Here is a 19,454-nt window from a genome sequence, read left to right on the forward strand (position 1 = left end):
ATGTGTTTGACTCAACAGAAAAAATAGTATGATTTCACAAAGTAGTTCAAGGACAATGTGAGAATGTGATGAAAAAGGAAATTGTATAGCTGAGAAAATCGATTTTCAAAAGAACATAATTTTAATCCAATAAGCTAGAAAAACCAATGAACAGAATTTTTTTAGAGAATCACAGTGAATGCAAATCAAAAGAAGATGGATATGGAAAATAAAGATCAAGTATAAGAACAACTGGTGACTGTGAAGTAGAAAAGCCAACCAATGAAAGATAAATTTATTCAGATATATAATATGAATGGGATACTATACTAAGAAGAATGGAATCTGTAAGTTGAAAGATCATACTGTATACTCGGGGGAAAAAAACTGATACAGAATAATTGACACTGAGACATAGCCCAGTTAAGGATATACAGGGTACTTTAATGATAAAGAATTCTTCAGGCATCCAAGCAGAAAAATCAAATCACCTCCCAGGGAAAATCACATAGGATTCAGTTCTCTCCACAGAAATCTATGATGTCAAAAATCAGTGAAGCAGTTACCTTCTTTTTCTGTTAGGTGTTGAAGGAAGGTGTGAATCCAAAATATTTGCCTCGCTCCGTTTTTTTTTTTTTTAATGTGTAGAGATAAAAAGCAGATAAAACATTATAAGCGCTCCTTAAGAAAACAACTTGAAAAAGAGCAGTCCATCAAGCAATGAATAAAAATAATTCAGGAACGGATACGTTATGATGAACACTGAATTCATTTAAGTATAGAATTAAGACTGACCATCTGGGAGAATAAGGTGGTGGAGCACTTGTAAATGTACTAAGCGCTGGTAAGCCAAAGGTAATACAAGCGATGGAAATCCGGAGATAGCGGTGAAGGTGCATAGACGTGTGAGATGTTCTTACGTCATATTTCAGAGCTATGGGACTGTCTGAAACCTGGAGTGAGCTCCATATTACATGAAGGCCTAGAAACATTTAAGTCTTTTTACTTAGTGTTTACAGGCCTCTTTTTAGGCACGTGTATCTTGCAGGGAAGCAAGCAGCCGCTGGAGATTTGCTTGTTTCTTTTTCTTAAATCCAAAGAGCATTTTAAAATTACTTAAAGCATACACAGAATGATTCCACAACTATAAAATAATTTCCGTCTAATCTTTCTGCGCCTTAGTCTCTGCAGCTGTAAGACCGGGAGGAGTAGTTTTTCTCACTGGGGGGTCGTGAGGATTGCGTTTATTTACCTGTGAAGCGCTTAGCACAGTGCCTGGCTCACATTTAGTGGGCACATTTAGGCTGCCATGATTTCCACGCGGCACGAATAGGAGAATAGGAGGTAAGTTTGGCCTATTGCAGTGTTCTCCTAGCATCTGTCGTGTTTCTCATTTATGATTTGGCTCTGGGCGGTTCATCCTGGTGGTGACTTAAGTGAACAGTCCCCGATACGGTACGGGGCTTCGGGCTGGTTCGGGTCTACCTGCGCCAGCTCTGCACCTGGGCGACCTTGGCTTAGCCCACACGGATGACTCAATCGGCCAGGCGTCTGGGCGCCTGTCCTCTTCCTCCGCCCAGGCCGCCGACCCCCTGGCTCCCCAGCGGGGCCTCCTCCTGCCACGTGACGCCCCCGCCAGGGGCCCCAGCGCCCTCCTCGCGGACGCGCCGTTCCGGCTCCCGGGCTCCGCCTGTGCGCGGCCTCCTCGGCGCAGCCATCCTCGCGGCTGCCGAGGGCGGCAAAGCCCACGGCATCTGCCATTTGTCATTCAGCCCGTCGGTACCGCCCCGAGCCTTGATTTAGACACGTCTGGGGCGGATTCTGGCCTCACTCTCCTGGCGGACAGACGGACGGACGGACGGGGCGGCTCTCCTCCCAGCCCGGCGGACCGCGGGCCTTGGCGCGCGGGGCGCTTCCCCGGGTCGCCGTCATGGCCGCGGAGGCGGCGCGCCCGAGCTGCCGCGCCTGAGTTCCGGGGGGCTCCGGACCCCGCAGGGTAGGTGTAGGGGGCTCGCGGCCGCGCTCGGGGGCCGTGGGGCCGCGGCCGGCCTGGGGACGGCGGGGTGGCGGCGTTGCCGCGGAGCGAGGACCGCGCTGGGCTCCGTGCCGCGCTCGGGAGGGTGTGCCGGTGCCGACGCGCCGTGTACGTGACGGGGTCCGGGGCTCCTCGGGACGAAGTGTGAAACTCTGACGAATTGTCACCGGGCAAGCCAAGTCGGCTCGAACAACAAATTCTTTCGCCTGGTCGTTTTTAATGCCACTTTTTGAAGCGCTCGCGTATAGTTGGTATGCGGTAAATAGACCTCGGTTTTTGAAACCTGGCAATCTAACCTTGCTAAAAGGCCAGGAAAAAAGTCTGTGAAAAGTAATAATGTGACTAAACATGAAATGTTTGCGTTTACATTCATTATGGAAAATGTGACTCGTTTTATGCTTTAGTATTAGGGACCCTATCAGGTATGCTCTTAAGACTGTTTTAAAATGTGGGCTCTTAAAATTTTCCTAGGATAACTGATAATGCAACTTTGGTTATTTAGTCTCAGCATCAAACTTTAAGGGCAGTGCTGGGGTTTTTTTTTTACTTCTTAATAAACATACTCCTGTAATTTTGACTTTTTTTTTTTCCCCCAACAAATGTGTTACTTTTATGTTTTAGGAAACCAATAAAAATTAAAAATAGAAACACTCAGCTTAGGTCCTCCTTCTTCCAGGAATCCTTCTCTAACCCCTCCCTCCCCAGGCAGGATCGGAGGCCCCTCCTGTGAGCTTTCTGGGGCCTCACTGAGGTCCTGGTCCCTTATGTCCTACCCCCCCCCCCGCCCCCCCTACTGTGTATTAACCCATCAGTCTCGCTCGGAGCCCAGTGGATACTTAGCACATGGTAAGTGATTAATACTGTTTAACGACCAAAGGAAAAGATAAAACGAGCTGATGTTTCACAGTTTTAGCTCTAAAGTTATAGAGTGGTAAATTAGATAAGAACATTTACTTAAAGTTAAGGATCTAGAAAAGTTGACAACATCCGACGTCCGTGCTGCACGTCCGAGCAGTTCCACTCCTGGGTATTTATCCTGTAGCGTGATGTTTTTCAAAGCTTGAAGCCCATTTAGTGGGTCGTGAAATCAGTTAAGAGGGTAAGGATCAGAATTTGTAAAACACGAACCAACAGAGAATAGAAAATATCAGAATGTGTCTCAGGTCATAGGGTATTTGCTTCATGAAACTTTTCTTTTTTCTTTTTTTCCCTCAGTTTTATACACACACAGATGTGTGTCATGATGTAAAACGTCATTCCTCAGTATGAGTCATGGTCAAAAAAGTTTGAAAGCCACTGCCCTAGATAAATTTTCATACATATACAAAAGCAGACGTGTACAAGAGGGTTTACTATAGTGTTATTTGTAAAACCCCAAAGCTGGAAGCGACCTTCATGTCCATCTGAAGGAGGAAGATAAATTATACTGCAGTCATAAAATGGAACCCACCCAGTACAGTGGTGAATGAAGTAGTTTTGTGTCTTAACACAAATGCGTCTCAATAATGTTGAGCCAAAAAAAAAAAAAAAAAAAAAAAAACAAGTTGCTGAAGAAGACTATCATCTATGTGAAATTCAGAACCTGGTGAAATAAAGCTGTTGTTAGGGGTGCATACATAGGCATTAAAAATAGTAAAGAAAAATTGTAAAGAAATTAATACCATAAAAGTCAAGTTAGTGATCATCTCCTGGGGATGAAGAGGGGGAATATGAATGTGAAGGGACACACTGCAAGGTTTTGGGATGCTGAAAATGCTTTTATCTCCTGACCTGGGCAGTGGTGACATGGGTGTTTGCTTTATAACTCTCTGTTAAATGCTACATGTAATGTCTGTATATTAAATTTCCCCCAAAGTATATTAAAATATGGGTGTCACAAAATGAAGAAACCTGAAGCTGTCCAGCTTTTCTTTAAAAAAAGAAAAGTCATGATCAGGAAGAGGTACCTAGGGAACTTAAATAATATCAATAATGTTTTATTTCATAAACTCTGTTGTGGATACATCAGTGTTCATTAAATTATTTTTTTTAATCTTTAATAATTTTTTTTAATATCTAGAAGAAAGTAAAAATCATTCACAGATAATACTATGAACATTTTACTGTGTTTGCTTTCTGAAAAGCGACTTTTACGTATTTTTTACAAAATTGAAATTGTTTCATATAGAATATAAGCTAAAATCAAATTGTTTATAAAAAAATTAAATACTGAAAAGTATATGAAAACATAACAGACCTTCATTGACCTTCATCAGGGAGTTTAAAATGCTAACATGCTGTTATATTTACTTCAACAATTTCAGTTCCTCAGTCACTCTAGGCCACATTTCAAGTGCTCAGTAGCTGCATGTGACTAGTGGCTCTTATATTTTATTATGCTGTATTATTTTATATTATGCTATATTATATAACAATATTTGCATCATTGCAGAAATTTCTATCGGAAAACATTGTTCAAGATACAAACCCTTTGTTGGTTACGTAAACTGCAGGCAATTTTTTCTTTGTGCTTTTGTGTCTTAAGATGTTCTTTACTATTAAGGAAATATATTTTGAAAACTTTTTCCAAAAGTTTTAAAGTTTGCATTTTTTACATTTAGTTCTTTAATTTACCTGACATGTATATGTGTATATGTATATATAGATGAACATATTTTATTTATGCAATGGGATCAAGATTAATTAATGTGTTTGCTTTTTCCCATGTGGTAATTGTCCCAGTACCAGAGATTTGCAGTGCCACCTCTGTCATATACATATTCCCAGAAATGCTTGGGCTCATTTCTGTATTCTCTACTCTGGTCATTGATTTGTCTCTTTCTGAAAATACTACCAATTTTTATTTTCTTTTGTTTTATATGTAGTATATTTTTCAGTTCTAAGAATTAAAAAATTTTTTCATTATAATTTTTTTTATTTTCCTCTGAGATTTTTAGATTTTCTAGTTCCAAATGTGGAAAGTTTTATGAATTATCCTTTTGTTATTGATTTTTTAACTTGCAGTGTAGTCAGCAAATGAGGGTTCTATGCTACCGATTCTTTGAAATTTAAGAATTGCTTTACGGCCTCATGGTTAGCTTTTCAACTGCTCCTTGAATTGAGAAGAATATATATTCACAGACTTTTGGGGCAAGGTAGGTATATGTCTTAGATCAAGCATAAATATTGTGAGGTTCAAATCTTTTTTAACCTTACCAATTTTTTGGTTTCTTTGATCTGTCAATTACAGAGATTGGGGTAATAAAAATATCACAGTAAAATAATGAATTTTCTCAATTTCTTCTTGTAATTCTGTCAACTTTGCTTTATAAAAGTTGAAAGTACATGCAAGTTTGGAATTGCTCTTTCTTCTCTGTGCATTGGACCTTTTGTCATTCTATAGCGACGCCTCCTCACCCAAATGCCTGTTAACCTTAAAATCCATTTTGTTTTATAATCTCCTAGTCACACCTTTCCCTTAGTTAGCATTTGCTTAGAATATTTCTTTCAAATAGGTAAAACTTCATAGTTTTTTCTAATCCACTCTGACAATTTGTCCTTTAACTGGATCTATCAGTCCAATTAAGTTTAGTGTAATTACTGATATATTTAGGATGAAAGTTAGCATTATCTTTTAGGGTTGTTTTTATCCTGTCTTACTGGTTTTTTCCTCTGCCACCTTTTTGGATTTTTTCTTATTCCATTTTCCTTCCTCCTGACTAGTATGAAGGTTACAAATTTATTTCCTTTAGTGGTTTCTTTCAAAATTGTAATGTACCAACTTAATGTAAAGTTTATTAATTCTTCTTTTGAATAATTCAAGAAGCATGAGTTGTCTTGACACCAGTTAATCTCCCAGCTTAAATGTTGTTGTCTTCCAGAGTTTAGTTCCATTTTGATTTTTTTTCCCATAAATTTGACATCACTGTTTTTTCTTTTCATGAATTCTTTGTCATTCCTCCTTGCATCTCAGATCTTTCTTTTCTTCTTCCTCAAATATATATTTTACAAGTTTGTTTATTAAGGGGCTGTTGATGGCAAATGTTATCTGAAAATGTCTTTATTTTGCATTCATTCTTGAATGATGATTTTGTTAGACATATAGTTCCAGGTTGGCAGTATCTTTCTCAGCCCTTTGGAGGTGACATTCCATTGACTTCTACTTTCAATGTTAGAATTAGTTCAAATAACTGTTATTGGTTGATAATTTGTCTTTTTTTTTTTTTTTTTTTTTTTTGCCTGATTTTAAGATCTTCTCTTTCTTTTGTTTTCTACAGTTTTATGACAGAGCGTGTCTAGATGTGGACATTTCATTTATCCTGGATTTATTGTGTTCCTGTCTCTAAGGTTTGTTTTTCATCAGTTCTCGAAAGTTTTATCTTTTATGTCTTTCAGTGTTGCTTGTCCTCCATTTTTCCCATTCTTTCCTTTAAGAACTCTGATTAGACTTCTGTTAGACTTTGTCATTCTGTCATCCATGTCTTTTAATCTCGCTTTTATATATTATACATATTTTTGACCTTGTTGAATTCTAGATAATTTCTTCAGATCTGTATTCTGATCTTTGTCTAATTTTTGTTTTCTTCTTCAAATTGAACTATAATTTAAAAACAATGAAGACATAAGAATAAAGTATATGGCTTGATGAAATTTACATATGTATATGCCTGTGTGATCACCACCCAGATAAAGAAACAGAACATTTTCATCCCTGCAAAAGTTCCCTCCTGTCTCTATCCATAGAGCCATTCCTCTCCCCTAGTCAACTCTTCTCACTTCTATCACCATAGATTATTTTCACGGGTTCTTGAACTTCATATAAATGGAATCATATAGTTTATTCTTTCTATATTGCTTTCCTTTTGTTCATCCACATTGCATGTATAAGTTGCAAGGGATGACAAACTGTGGGCCAATTCCAGCCCATAACATATTTTCATATATGAAATTTTATTGAATATAGCCATGTCCATTCAGCAGGGTTGGGTAGTTATAACAGAGACCATATGGCCCATAAAGCCTAAACTATATATTATATGACCCTTTACAGAAAAAGTTTAGTGATGTCTCTTCTGTAGTATTGCATTATAAGGATATACCACAATTTATTTATCCTTTTTCTTGTTGATAAGCATGGGAGTTGTTTTCACGTTTTGGCCATTATAAATAAAATTGCTGTATATGTTCTTGAAACTGCCATTGGTGAATGTATATACTCATATCTCTTGGATATATACCAAGGAGCTGAACTGATGGTCTTTGGGTAAGTTGATTGCATTTCCATGAATATTAATAATGTTGAACATCCTTTTATATCTTTTTTGGCCATTCAGATTTCTCTTATGAAGTGCCTGTGTAAATCTTTTGGCCACTTTTTAAAATTAGGCTATCTTTTTGTTAGTGATTTTTAGTTCCTTATGTATTTTGAATAGGAAACCTTTATCAGATACATGTTTGCAAGTATTTTCTACCTGTCTGAATTTGCCTACTTAGTCTGTTAATAGTGCCTTTGGATGAACAGATTTGTTTTTATGAAGTCCAGTCTATCAGTGTTTTATTTTTTTGGCGGGGGTGGGTGGAGGGTTAGTGCTTTTTTGTACCCTGCCCACAGAATTCTCTTCCACCTTCATTGTTGCCCTCCATCAAGGTCCTGAAGACATTTGCTTATTGTTTTCCATAGGAAGCCTTATAATTTTAGTCCTCACAGTTGGGTTTTTGATTTATCTACAGTTGATTTTGTGAGGTGGGGGTCAGTATTTATTTTCCAGGTGGTCATCTAGCTACTCTACACATTTATTGAGAAGACTTTACTTTTTCCATTGAATTGCAGTGGGACCTTTGTTAAAAATTAATGATCGTATATTTGGGTCTGTTCTGGACTCTAATCTGTTCCACTTAAACTATTTATCAATTCTTTCATCAGTACTGCACTTTCTTAATTACCATAGTTTATACTAAGTCTTGACATATAGTACTGTAAACCCTCCAGTTTTGGTCTTCTTAAGGATTGTGTTAGCTATTTAAGTGCTGTGCATTTCCATGCACATTTTAGAATGAGCTTGTCAACATCTATTTAAAGAAAAAGTCTACCAGACTTTTGATTGCGGTTGCATTGACTCTATAGAACAATTTTAGGAGAATGGACATCTTAATAGAATCTTCCAATTTATGAACATGGTAAATCTCTTAATTGAATAAGTTCTTCAGTTATTCTTAGCACTGTTTTATGTTTTTCACTGTGGAGGACTTACACACTATTAAATTTATTTCTAGCCACTTGATTTTTTTGATACTATTATAAATGGTATCTTTTTTTCAATTTTATTTTCCAACCATCTTGCTAGTATATAGAAATGCAATTGATTTTTGTATATTGAGCTTGTATTTAGTGACCGTGCTAAATTCACTTTTTGGTTCTGGTAGTTTGTAGATCTTTCTAAAGGTACAATCATGTCATCTGTTAAAAAAAAAAAAAAAGAATAAATTTGTCTTTCTTATCTCTATTCATTTTTTTTTCTTGCCTTATTGCACTGGCTGGAAACACTGGAACAGTATTTAACAGAAGTGTTAAAATGGACATCCTTACTTTTTCCTGATCCTAAGGGAGAATATTTCACTTTTAAGGATGATGTTTACTGTGCATTTTTTGTAGATGCTCTTTACCAGATTGAGAAATTTTTCTTCTATTTCTGGTTTACTGAAATTTGTTTTCACAAGTGTGTATCAAAATTTAAAAAAAACTTTTAATTATGAAATAATTTTAGATTTACAAAAGAGTTACAGGGCTTCCCTGGTGGCGCAGTGGCTGAGAATCTGCCTGCCAATGCAGGGGACACGGGTTCGAGCCCTGGTCTGGGAAGATCCCACATGCCACGGAGCAACTAGGCCCGTGAGCCACACCTACTGAGCCTGCGCGTCTGGAGCCTGTGCTCTGCAACAAGAGAGGCCGCGATAGTGAGAGGCCCGCGCACCGCGATGAAGAGTGGCCCCCACTTGCCGCAACTAGAGAGAAAAGCCCTCACACAGAAACGAAGACCCAACACAGCCATAAATAAATAAATAAATAAAAATTTAAAAAAAAAAAAAAAGAGTTACAAAGGTAGTATAGAGTGTTCCTATATATGCTTCACCTAGCTTCCTCTAATGTTAACATTTTACATAACCATGATGCATTTACCAAAATTAAGAAATTAACACTGGCGCAATACTATTAACTATAGACTTTATTCATATTTCCCCAGTTTTCCCACCACTGTTCTTTTTCTGTTCCAGGACATAATCCATATACCACATTACATTTCGTTGTCACGTAATCTACTCTAATCCGTGACAGTTTTTAAGTCTTTTCTTGTTTTTCGATACCTTGCCACTTTTGAAGAGTAATGGCCATGTATTTTGTACAGTGTCCCTCAATTTGGGTTTGTCTGATGTTTTCTCACAATTAGACTCAGGTTATGGACTTTGAAGGAAGAATACCACAGAGATGTTGTGTCATTGCATCATATCTGGGGGCACATGATATCCATATCAACACATTAACCTTGATTACACAGTTTAGGTAGTGTCGGCCAGACTTATCCATTGTAACCATTCTGTTTTTCATTTTTCACACACTGTTTATTAGAAGCAAGTACACATTCAAGGGAAGGAGAGGGAAAAATATCAAATGATTTGTGAGTATATATTAAAACTACCGTAATAGTTAATAAATATTTTGAGGGATTTATTTTGAGGTTGTGCAAATGTCCTGTTTCTCCTTAAAGTTTTGCTCACTAATTTTAGCATTCAACTGACCTTGCCTGTAGCAGTTATTATTGTGGTATTCTAGTGGTGATTTCCATTTCTTTTATTCTTTCTATGTTTATTAACTGGAATTCTGACTCGGGAACCAGACTGCCTGAGTTCAGTTCCTAGTTCTGCCCCTTCCTTGCTACAGTGTAATATTGGACAATTACTTAACTTCCCTATATTTCAAATTTCTCATCTATAAAATGCAGATAACAAGTATCTACCATAGAAGGTTGCTGAGAGGATTAAAAGAACTAATATGTAGAAAAGACTAAGAATTGTGCTTAGTGCCTAGGAAGTACTCATTTTTTTCTTTATTTCTTAATGTGGTAAGTTATTTTAATTTTAATTATTTTAATAATTATACAGGTTATCTTATTATGAAATCATCTTGTACTCTTGGATGAAGCTTACATATATGACCTGGATTTAATTTACCCTTTAATTTTTTTCATGTAATATTCATGAGTCATACAGCAGGTGTTCTTTTGCCACAACAAAGGACACAATGAATGATAGATTCCTAAAAATATATATATATAAATTACACAAGAGCTTAGCAACTGAGGTGGCAACATTCCTAACTTTCTAGAACGATTTCTATCTGACTCTTTTGGTAAAGCTAGAGATAGAGATAGCTTTTGCAAATGAATCTTTTTAAATATTAAATTGAGCACATTCAAAACTTGGCATATATTGTGAAAAATGGCCACTCAGCAGGAAGGAAAAATGATTTTTAACTTTTCTACATGTTTTACCTTGAACATTGTATTATCGTAGAGGTTTCAATATTTGGAATATTTAAAAAGATTCATTTGCCAACAGTATGTATTGAGCACTTTCAGTGTGCTAGACAATGTGTTTTTCTAGTTTGGGATACGTTTTTTGCTCTTGGGGGAGCTTATGGGACAGTCAAAATCATTTTAAAAGTTGAAGTTAGGCCTACTTGAATCATTCAGGGAAACTCAATTTCTGTTACTTTTTAAGAAGTTGATAAAATTGAATTCTAATATCTTTGTTTTTTCCACTCCTCTCAGCATCTTGGATTAGGTCCTTATCATTCTATGCTATTTCCACCCATATTGAGGTTTTCCTTCCCTTCCTATCATGTGTAATGACCACTGGGGTCATTTCCCTGGAAAGAATCCTTCAGTGACATCCCAAGATTTGAGAAAACAGGTCCTTGACTTCTTAACCTGACAGTGGTCATTTTTCTATCTAGTCCCAAGTGGCTTTACTAGCCTTATAGTCTTACTCCTCAGAATTAGTCCAGTGGCACAAGTGGTCTTAACTACTCATTAGAACCTGAAGTCAGTGCACTGTTTTTGAGGCTATGCTTTTTCTTGCCAGGAAATGCTCTTGGCAGGCTATGCTTTTTCATGCCATTTCCTCTGTCTTAAGTGAATTTCCCAAAAATCTTCTAGGCTCTGTTCAGAGAATACTCACTCCACAATCCTACTAGCTAGATAGGAACCCTGTAATTTGTAATCTATAGCCCTTGTTAAACTCTTTCCTTCATCACCAATCTTTATATCTAAATGTCACTTCCAGTTGATCAGGTTCTTAGAGATGGGGTTCCAGTGCTTGCCATGATACTTTGCATACAAAGAGCTATTGCTAAATAGCTACCACTCTTAAATACCTACTATAATCGAGCTACAATTTTGCAGAGTGTTATTGTCTCTCTTTTAAATTGTGAAGAAACTCAGTATCAAAGAGATTAAGAAACTTGCCCAACACCAGTGTAGTTAGTAAGTGACAAAACTGGTCTGTCTGATTCAAAAGCTCTTGCGATTTCTTGTATGTCATCCCACCTTGGTACTAAAAATAAATAGTTAAATAAAATTATTAAACAGACGTATTTTTGGTAAAACACATTGAAATTGCTTCACTTACATTACCAATATGCTACTTGGAGTCGTCGTTTCATTGACTAAGTTAATTGCTGTGGACTAACTGATGTACTCCTATTTTCTTTGGATTTTCCTTCCAAGTTTTCATTGATACTAATGAATAAGGTTTGATCATCTAATTTTAGCTTATTTTGGGGGTAAGTGAAATAGAAACTTAAGCACAATTTGTTTTATTTTGAAGAAGAATATTTTGCATTTGCCTAATAACTTTCACTACGTAAAAATAGTCTGCTTGTCTTTTGTGAAGTACTTTTTCTATTGAGATGTAAAATACATGGGTGTGGGGAGAGCATATAAAGTGTGCCAATCTTAAATAAACGGCTTGATGATTTTTCTAAAAACATATTGCCTGTATAATTACTGCATGAAGATAGACAATATTACATCCATCCAGAAAAAGCAAATTCTCTCATGCACCCCCTAGCCAGTACCTCCCCAGAAGTAACTCTTTTGATTTCCATCACTCTAGATTAGTTTTGTCTATTCTTGAACTTTAAGGGTAACCAAGTAGTATGTACTTCTTCGTGTCTGACTTCTTTCATTCAGCATAATTTTTTTTGAAATTTATCCATGTTGATGCATGTATAGTTTATTCTTTCTTTCTCATATATATTTTTTTCTGATTAGCATTCCATTCTATCAATATACCACAATTTGTTTATTCATTCTGTTAATAGATGTGTGGGTGTGTTCTGATTTTGGCTATTATAAATAAAGCTGCTATGAATAGTCATACACAGATGTTTTGGTGGACATTTGTAGTATTTCACTTGGGAACATATGTAAGACTAGAATTAAGTCACAGAACAGCCGTATATTTAGTTTTAGTGAGTTCTGCCGAACAGTTTACCAACAGTGAATGAATAAATGGACACTCCTGGTAGCAGTGAGAGTTACAACTGTAGTTCCACATTTTCACCAGCACTTGATATTATTATTTTTCATATTAAGCCCTCTGGTGGATGTGAGATGCTGTCTCATGGTTTTCATTTGCATTTCCTTCATTATTAATAATGTTGAGCACCTTTTCACATGTATCTTGGCTAATTTGATAAGGTAAAAATAGATATATTTTTTGGAGCAGTACTTGTTTAAGTCTTTCACACATTTTTATTGGGTTGTTTGTCATCTTATTGATTTGTAGGAATTCTTTGTATTCTGGAAAATGTCCTTTGTTGGATGTGTATATTGCAAATAGCTTCTCAGTCTGACTTTTCTGTTTTCTCTTTTAGTGATGTTTTTTCAGGAACAGTTCTTAATCAAATCCAGTTTATCAATTTTTTAAATAGTTACAGTGTTTTGTATCCTGCTTTAGAAATCTTTGTCTATTCCACAGTCATGAAGGTATTCATTTTCCATTCACATTTAGGTCTGTGATCCATTCTATGATCTATCTCACATTTTTGTTATGATGTGAGATAAGGGTCAAGGTTCACTTTTTTTCAGTATAGCTGCCCTTTTAAAATTCAGAGATTATATTACAAAGGAATAAGGGAAGAATGGATATCAGGGAGAATTGGCTGTCGTTGCCATAGCTTCTATTTGTATGCACTTTGTAAGTGCTTGATATTTGATTAACTCTCAGCTACCTCTAATGGCAGCCTCATAATCATACATATAGGCCTGTGATAGAAGACTTTCCCAGATCTACTTAACAGGAAGAGTACCAAGTAGTGACGGGGTTAGCTGCTTCTTAGTGAGACAAATGTTCGGCTCTTGTTAAAGTTCCTCTCAAATTACCAGTGTTTCTTCTTTATATGGCACTGTTGCCATCATAGCAGTTGGGAGGTAATGAAATTCTAAATCAAGAAAATCTAAAGAAAGATGTGGCTCCCCAGGTCTTACAATAGAGTGGACTATGGTGGGAGGGAGACCAAATGAAACATCTTTTGGTCTTGGTTAGCTCCTAAACATCTCTCATCCTTTATATTTTGGAAAAGAGACTGGAGGTCTAGATTCCAGGTAATTTTACTGTTGGTTACCACTAATGCAGTTAGTAGATGCAGATTTTTCATTTCATAGGAAATATTTAGTATTGCTAGACCTTGAAACGAAAGGTCTCTGTTTGATAATTAAGGCTTGGACCCACCCAGTGTTAAGTGTCCTTCCTTTTTTCATTCCTGGGGGAAAATACTCTGAAATATCCTAGAAGGGTAGATGTATTAGTTTGCTTGGGCTGCCATAACAAAATACCACAGGTTGGGTGGCTTAAACAACAGAAATGTACTCACAGTTCTGGAGTCTGGAAGTCCAAGATCAAGGTGCTAGCAAATTTGGTTTCTGATGAGGCTCTCTTCCTGACTTGCAGGTGGCTGCCTTCTTGCTGTGTCTTCACACGGCCTTTCCTCTATGCACTGGGTGTGTGCATGGAGAAAGAGTGGTCTCTGGTGTCTCTTTGTCTTCTACTAAGGTCACCAGTGCTAGAGGATTAAGGCTTCCTCCTCAACCTCATTTAACCTTAATTATCTTTCTAAAGGCTCTATCTTCAAATACAGTCACATTGGGGGCTTCAACATATGAATATTGGGGGGCACAATTCAGTCCATAACAATGGGTTTTCTAGAAATGCATGCAGCAGTAAAATATTGGGACTGAATATAAGCTGTTTTAGTGTTCATGCTGCTTTCACTCTCTGCCATATATTTCATAAGAATAACCGGAGTTTTCATAATGCAATTAGTTTAGTTTAGCTCCTGCTTGAGATTTTGAGAGCTTGTGTGAAGTAGAGCTGTTGTGTTAAATCTATCTGTACTTCTGTGAAGCATGAAGTCAGTGTCATATGTTTTAGGGATAATACCATGTCACATCAAAGAGATGTTTAAAACTGCAATCTAGAAAATTGTTTTTAAACATCTGGGGAAAGATGTTCATATTCTGAGAGGATGTGATGTAGAACATCATTCACCGTGACGTTTAAAAAATCTACAGTATATAGGAAAATTGTTGATTTTTCTGATACCTTTCTGGGATTATTAAGATAATACAGATCCGTCTTTGGATGTTGTAGATTATAAATTTCGCCAGTACACTTTAGGAATTTTTGTTTTGTTTTGTAGTGACTTACCTGTTTCAGTTAATCCCAGTTTTTTTCCCCACAATGTCGGAGGAGTAGATGATGGAAAGCATTCTAGTTTTAAAGCATAAACATGTTACTCAGATTTTTAAAAATTAGAGTAGATGGTATCTCTGTGTGTGTGTAAAAGAAGGAACGTTTGATTTCCTCTATTAGGTTGGCAATTCAAAATATAATCACCTAAATTCCCTGCCCCCTCTTATGCTTGCTTCAGTTAAAATAAGAAAGAGGAAGAAGAAACTTGTTGGTCCATGAGGTTCCAAGATTTTGAAGAAGATTGATCAAAGGTTGTATATGTTGAAGTCCATGTTTATTCCATGAATCTTATGTTGGAAGCTCTCAGCTGTTTAGAAGCCAGCATCCCTATTTCCTGTAATTGTTTTGACAGGTAGAGAAAGTGATGTAGTCTTTTCCATATCTTGCCTGGGAAGATATGGAATTACCTGAATTACATATGTGTTGTTTTTAAATTGGAAATGTCAGACTTCACTGGCCAAATAGGATCCAAGACTACATAAAATCTTTGTGGAAGATTTAGGAACAGCTAACGTAGAGCTAATTCTAGTAAAGGCAGTGTCTGACCTCCCTTTTTGTTGCATGGACTGATGTATAATGGTTCCTCCTGAACTGTCACTTTCAGATCCCCGTTTTTAAGTGGGAAATGAAGTGAAGTAAATAGAAAAGTTTTCCAAATGAAAAGGAGATCATAAATCTGTTAAAAGCAGGTGACTGTGGTAAAAACACAGGCAGTATATAGTGGCAATAGTGAGGCATCCTAGAACTAGTAAAAAATCAACATAATAGAAGGAATTTGATATGAGCAGAAATCTACTTTAAAAGGCACAATCTCTTTTTAGATCAGGAGGAAGAACAGGATTTGATAGCTATAGCTTATAAATGCTCTTTACATAATTAAAGAAAGCATGTATCTACTGGATACGTTTTTTTCCACAAGAGATTTGGTGGCATTTTTAACATGACCAAGTGAGAAAGATTTGATGACAGAAAAGACTGTTGGGGCCCTCAACATCTATATTGAGATGTAGAGTATGGTAAAGTTGGTTCCTTTGATTGGCAGCATTTGATACCACTGTCCATTAAAATCATTTAACTAACTTACCTTGTTTGGATTACACTAAGGAGCCTTGTGTATCACTCAGGAGAGGCTAGGTTATGCTATAGCACAAATGACTCCAAAAGCTCAATGGTTTAACACAATGAAAAGTATTAGTTTATTGTTTGCCCATGCCACATATCCAAAGTAGATTGGAAAAGGGAAACCTGGAAGACACATTGGAGTCACTGGTCCATAGCAATTTTGAAATCCCTCATGACAGGTATCATGACATGTAGGGGAACAAATATTTCTTAATTAGGGCCTGATTCTACCTTCTTGTTCATTGTTTTAAGAGGCCTGGATTCCTGTAGCTCTCTTTCTTGACCCAAAGAAAGTTATTTTGGGACTGGCTTGCTTCTTTTGGAAATCTTGACCCTTAATATCATCTTCTTCCTCAGTCATTTTATCCATATAAATGACTTAGTGGATACATTATCTATCATTGACCTGAGGCAGTTTAATTAAAAAAAAAAAGATTTTCCTAGGCTTATGACCTTCGAAGTCTTTAAACTGTTAGTATGGGAGTTGAGAAGTAGTTAGTTCTTTTAATACTGCAAATCTGAAATGTTTGATCCTCCATTCCTCCACTTCTTGAAAACTGGATAGTCCTTTTTTGAGCTCATCTCTTTCTTGAATACCTTGCCAAATGCAGCCAATAACCAGTGCACTCTTCCAGTGTTTTGTTTTGTTACCCCTTCTAGGGCTGCAGTTTCATTAGGTAGGTGATCTGCCTCCCAAGGCACCAGAAGCAAATGCTTTACCAAATATACCACTGTATAAAATACGCCACTATCTTTCCAGCTCTTAAGATAATTTTTCTCACTGCTTCCTGACCACAAAACCATGGCCATGTGTTTTAGGTTTTTGCTAGAGAGGCATCCTACTTCTGGTACCAATTTCTATATAGTCAGGATGGGCTAAAGTTACCTGTGCTAATGAGCCATCCCCAAACCTCAGTGGCTTCACAGAAGAACAGTTTATTTTCTTGTTCACACTAAACATCCATTGTGGATCTGTGGGAGACTCTACTTCATCCACACTGTCAGACTTAGGCCTGTGATGCATCACCATCTTGAGCTGTATGCTTTCTGAAATACTTGGTCTTCTCGATTTACATGGTAGGGAAAGATAATATTAAATGGTCTTGTGCCAGTAATTAACTGTTTGTTGGCAGCCCAGAGCTAGTCACATGGCCCTGCCTAACTATAAGTGGGTAGAGAAGTCCAAGCAGGAATATAAACAGAAGGACTGGTACTGTGACTCTAAACAGTTAAAAGTTTTAAGACAGTAAACTAACTGTAAAAATATATTCTATCATTCCTTGACAGATTGATCTCAAATGACCTGGAAAACCAGGTTTGAATGTGGAATTCTTAGTCTTGAGATTTCTGCACCTTTAGAACATGGCAGTGTAGGGAGAGCTGGCCCATCTTCTCTTTTCTTCACATTCTTGGCCCAGTTCTACACTATGAAGGGCACACATTTGGTTATGTCCACACCCCTACAAACAGCCACCCCTTGGCCACCTCTTGAGCCTAGTGTGGCACATAGAGTGGCATGATCTGTCCTAAAAAGTAACAGGTTTAGGTGAAAGGACTGTGCAGTCCCTGGTGGCAGGCTTGAAGCTCTTTGAACAAGAATTCCATGGTTCCAGGATCCTGGAGCATAGTCTAGGACGGGAGTCTGGGCCTGGGTGAGTATGTCCCCTTAGACACTTGGACTTTTCACTGTAGAGGGAAGGGTTTGCTGTGAACCACTCTTGCCTGTGTTTAAGGACAGTGCTGAGCAAGTGTAATATCTGTGTTGCCTAGAAAATGAGAATAAGATATGAATGAGCACGTAAAGCTATACCATTCTCGTGCTTACTAATTTAGCTTCCTAGATAGAGCTAGAAAGGGAAAATGCCCTGATCACCAAAGTTGGGTTGAATGTCTTGACAATTACTATTTTTATTATAAAGTCCTCATTATAATATATAAATCAGTTTCTTATGTGTTTGCTCATAGCAAATTTATATCAATCCTAGGTTTTCTGACCTTATGGAGGTATTGGGACTATGTCACATCTCTCTGAGTGATGCCCTTACCCTGTTACCATGTAATAGGAACAACTAAGAAACTGTGAGATCTAACCATCATGAAGGGCAGTCAGCCTGGGGAGCAGGATCTGGGTGATCAGATCAAATGTTAGCTCTACTACTTCATAACCGTCCGATATTAGGAAGGTTTCTTTTCTTTCTGAGCCAAAATTTTCTTATTTGTATAAAGGGTATAAACCCACCTATTCTCAGGTTGTTGTGATCAATATAATATACACCAAGTGGCCTACACAGAAAATATTCATAGGTCAAGCAAAGGCTTTTTCTCAGTTAAAATAATGAAAAGTAATGAGGTATTTTAAGGAGTAAATCTTGAGATTTAGTACAGGGAGGGTGACATAAGGAAGGAAGGAGGTGGGGATCCCTGGAAGATAAAGTCCTTAGTTTAATATCCTGAAAAGAGTGCTTTGGGGCAGCCCTAGGCTTTTGCTTATCTCCAAGGGAAGGTATGTATCTTTACTATCTCAACCTAATAATTTCTCTTGAGCTTCAGTGTCCTGATTTGTTAAAGGAGGATAATAGGAATTGCTTTGATGACCTTGATAAGGATCCTTTGATAGAGTGGTGGAGATAAGAGCCAAGGGAATGGGTTGGAAAGTGAATAGGAGGTGAGAAAATGGGGATTATCTGTTTTCAATTCTTTTCTGTGAAGTTAATCTGAGAAAGTTAGTCTGGAAACATAGTGGGAACTGGAGGGCAATGTGAGGTCATTGAAGGTTTTGTTTATTAAAGGTTGGGAAATACCAGAGCATGATTGTATGTTGGGGAGAAGTACCTCTAGTAGAAAGGGAGAGGATGATAATGGAGAGAAAACTTTGGATGGCGAGGTGGGGTTGACCTTTGGTGCTAGGAAGAGAAATTTGTAGGTTTAGCATTGGGAAGATGAGATGCTCCATCCAGTAACACGCTCTCTCTCTCTCTCTCTCTCTCTTTCTCTCTCTCTTTCTCTCTCTCTTTCTCCCTCTCTCTCTCTCTCTCTCAGTGAAGCATTAAGTAGGGATGTTAGCAGAGAGATGTATGTACAAGTGTGGGGAGTGGGAGGTCATTTGGAAGATAGTAGAGAAAGTGGGAAATTAATAAGAGTGGGGGAATGTTCTGGAGTTGTCCAGGCTCTGGAACCCAACTGAGTCTGAGTTGACAGGGTTAGAGTGAAGTCACTCTCCCCAGCTGTGAGACCCCATCTCTGAACCCTTTGTCGCCATTTCTCTTGCAGTAGCCTTTCCATTCTTTTGTTTTTGAGCATTTTTGATATTACCTGAGGCACTCTCCAGTTACACTGAGCTGCCTACTGGGGCTGTCCAAGTTAAGGTCAAGGTACCCGTTATTATTTGGTTAGCTCTCTGATTACAAAATTGTATAGGTTTTGAGTAGTCTACCCAACTTTTCCCCCAGCTCATGCTATTATTGGTGTGAGATTTTGTAGAGAGTGAAGTTGTTCAGAAATGACTAAATTATCTTTATCTCTATATAAG

General features: G+C 37.5%; 2 protein-coding genes across 2 annotated transcripts in view; both read left to right on the forward strand.

Annotated features, from left to right (window-relative positions):
- Positions 1–8,769, forward strand: part of LOC309666706 (uncharacterized protein) — a gene marked incomplete at its 5' end in the record, with an annotated part of 116,902 nt that extends 108,133 nt beyond the window's left edge. The window contains one exon of the mRNA XM_082474314.1: positions 6,271–8,769. Within this exon, the coding sequence (XP_082330440.1) occupies positions 6,271–6,292 (22 nt within the window). The 3' untranslated portion in view covers positions 6,293–8,769. The remainder of the gene's footprint in view (positions 1–6,270) is intronic.
- PLAGL1 (PLAG1 like zinc finger 1) overlaps positions 2,866–19,454 on the forward strand; it is a 64,913-nt gene continuing 48,324 nt past the window's right edge. Inside the window, exon 1 of the mRNA XM_082474794.1 lies at positions 2,866–6,340. The gene's annotated coding sequence lies outside the window, so the exon portion shown is untranslated. The remainder of the gene's footprint in view (positions 6,341–19,454) is intronic.

The sequence above is a fragment of the Balaenoptera physalus genome (genome assembly GCF_965194825.1).
Source record: "Balaenoptera physalus genome assembly, chromosome: 9".
Classification (NCBI taxonomy): Eukaryota; Metazoa; Chordata; class Mammalia; order Artiodactyla; family Balaenopteridae; genus Balaenoptera; species Balaenoptera physalus.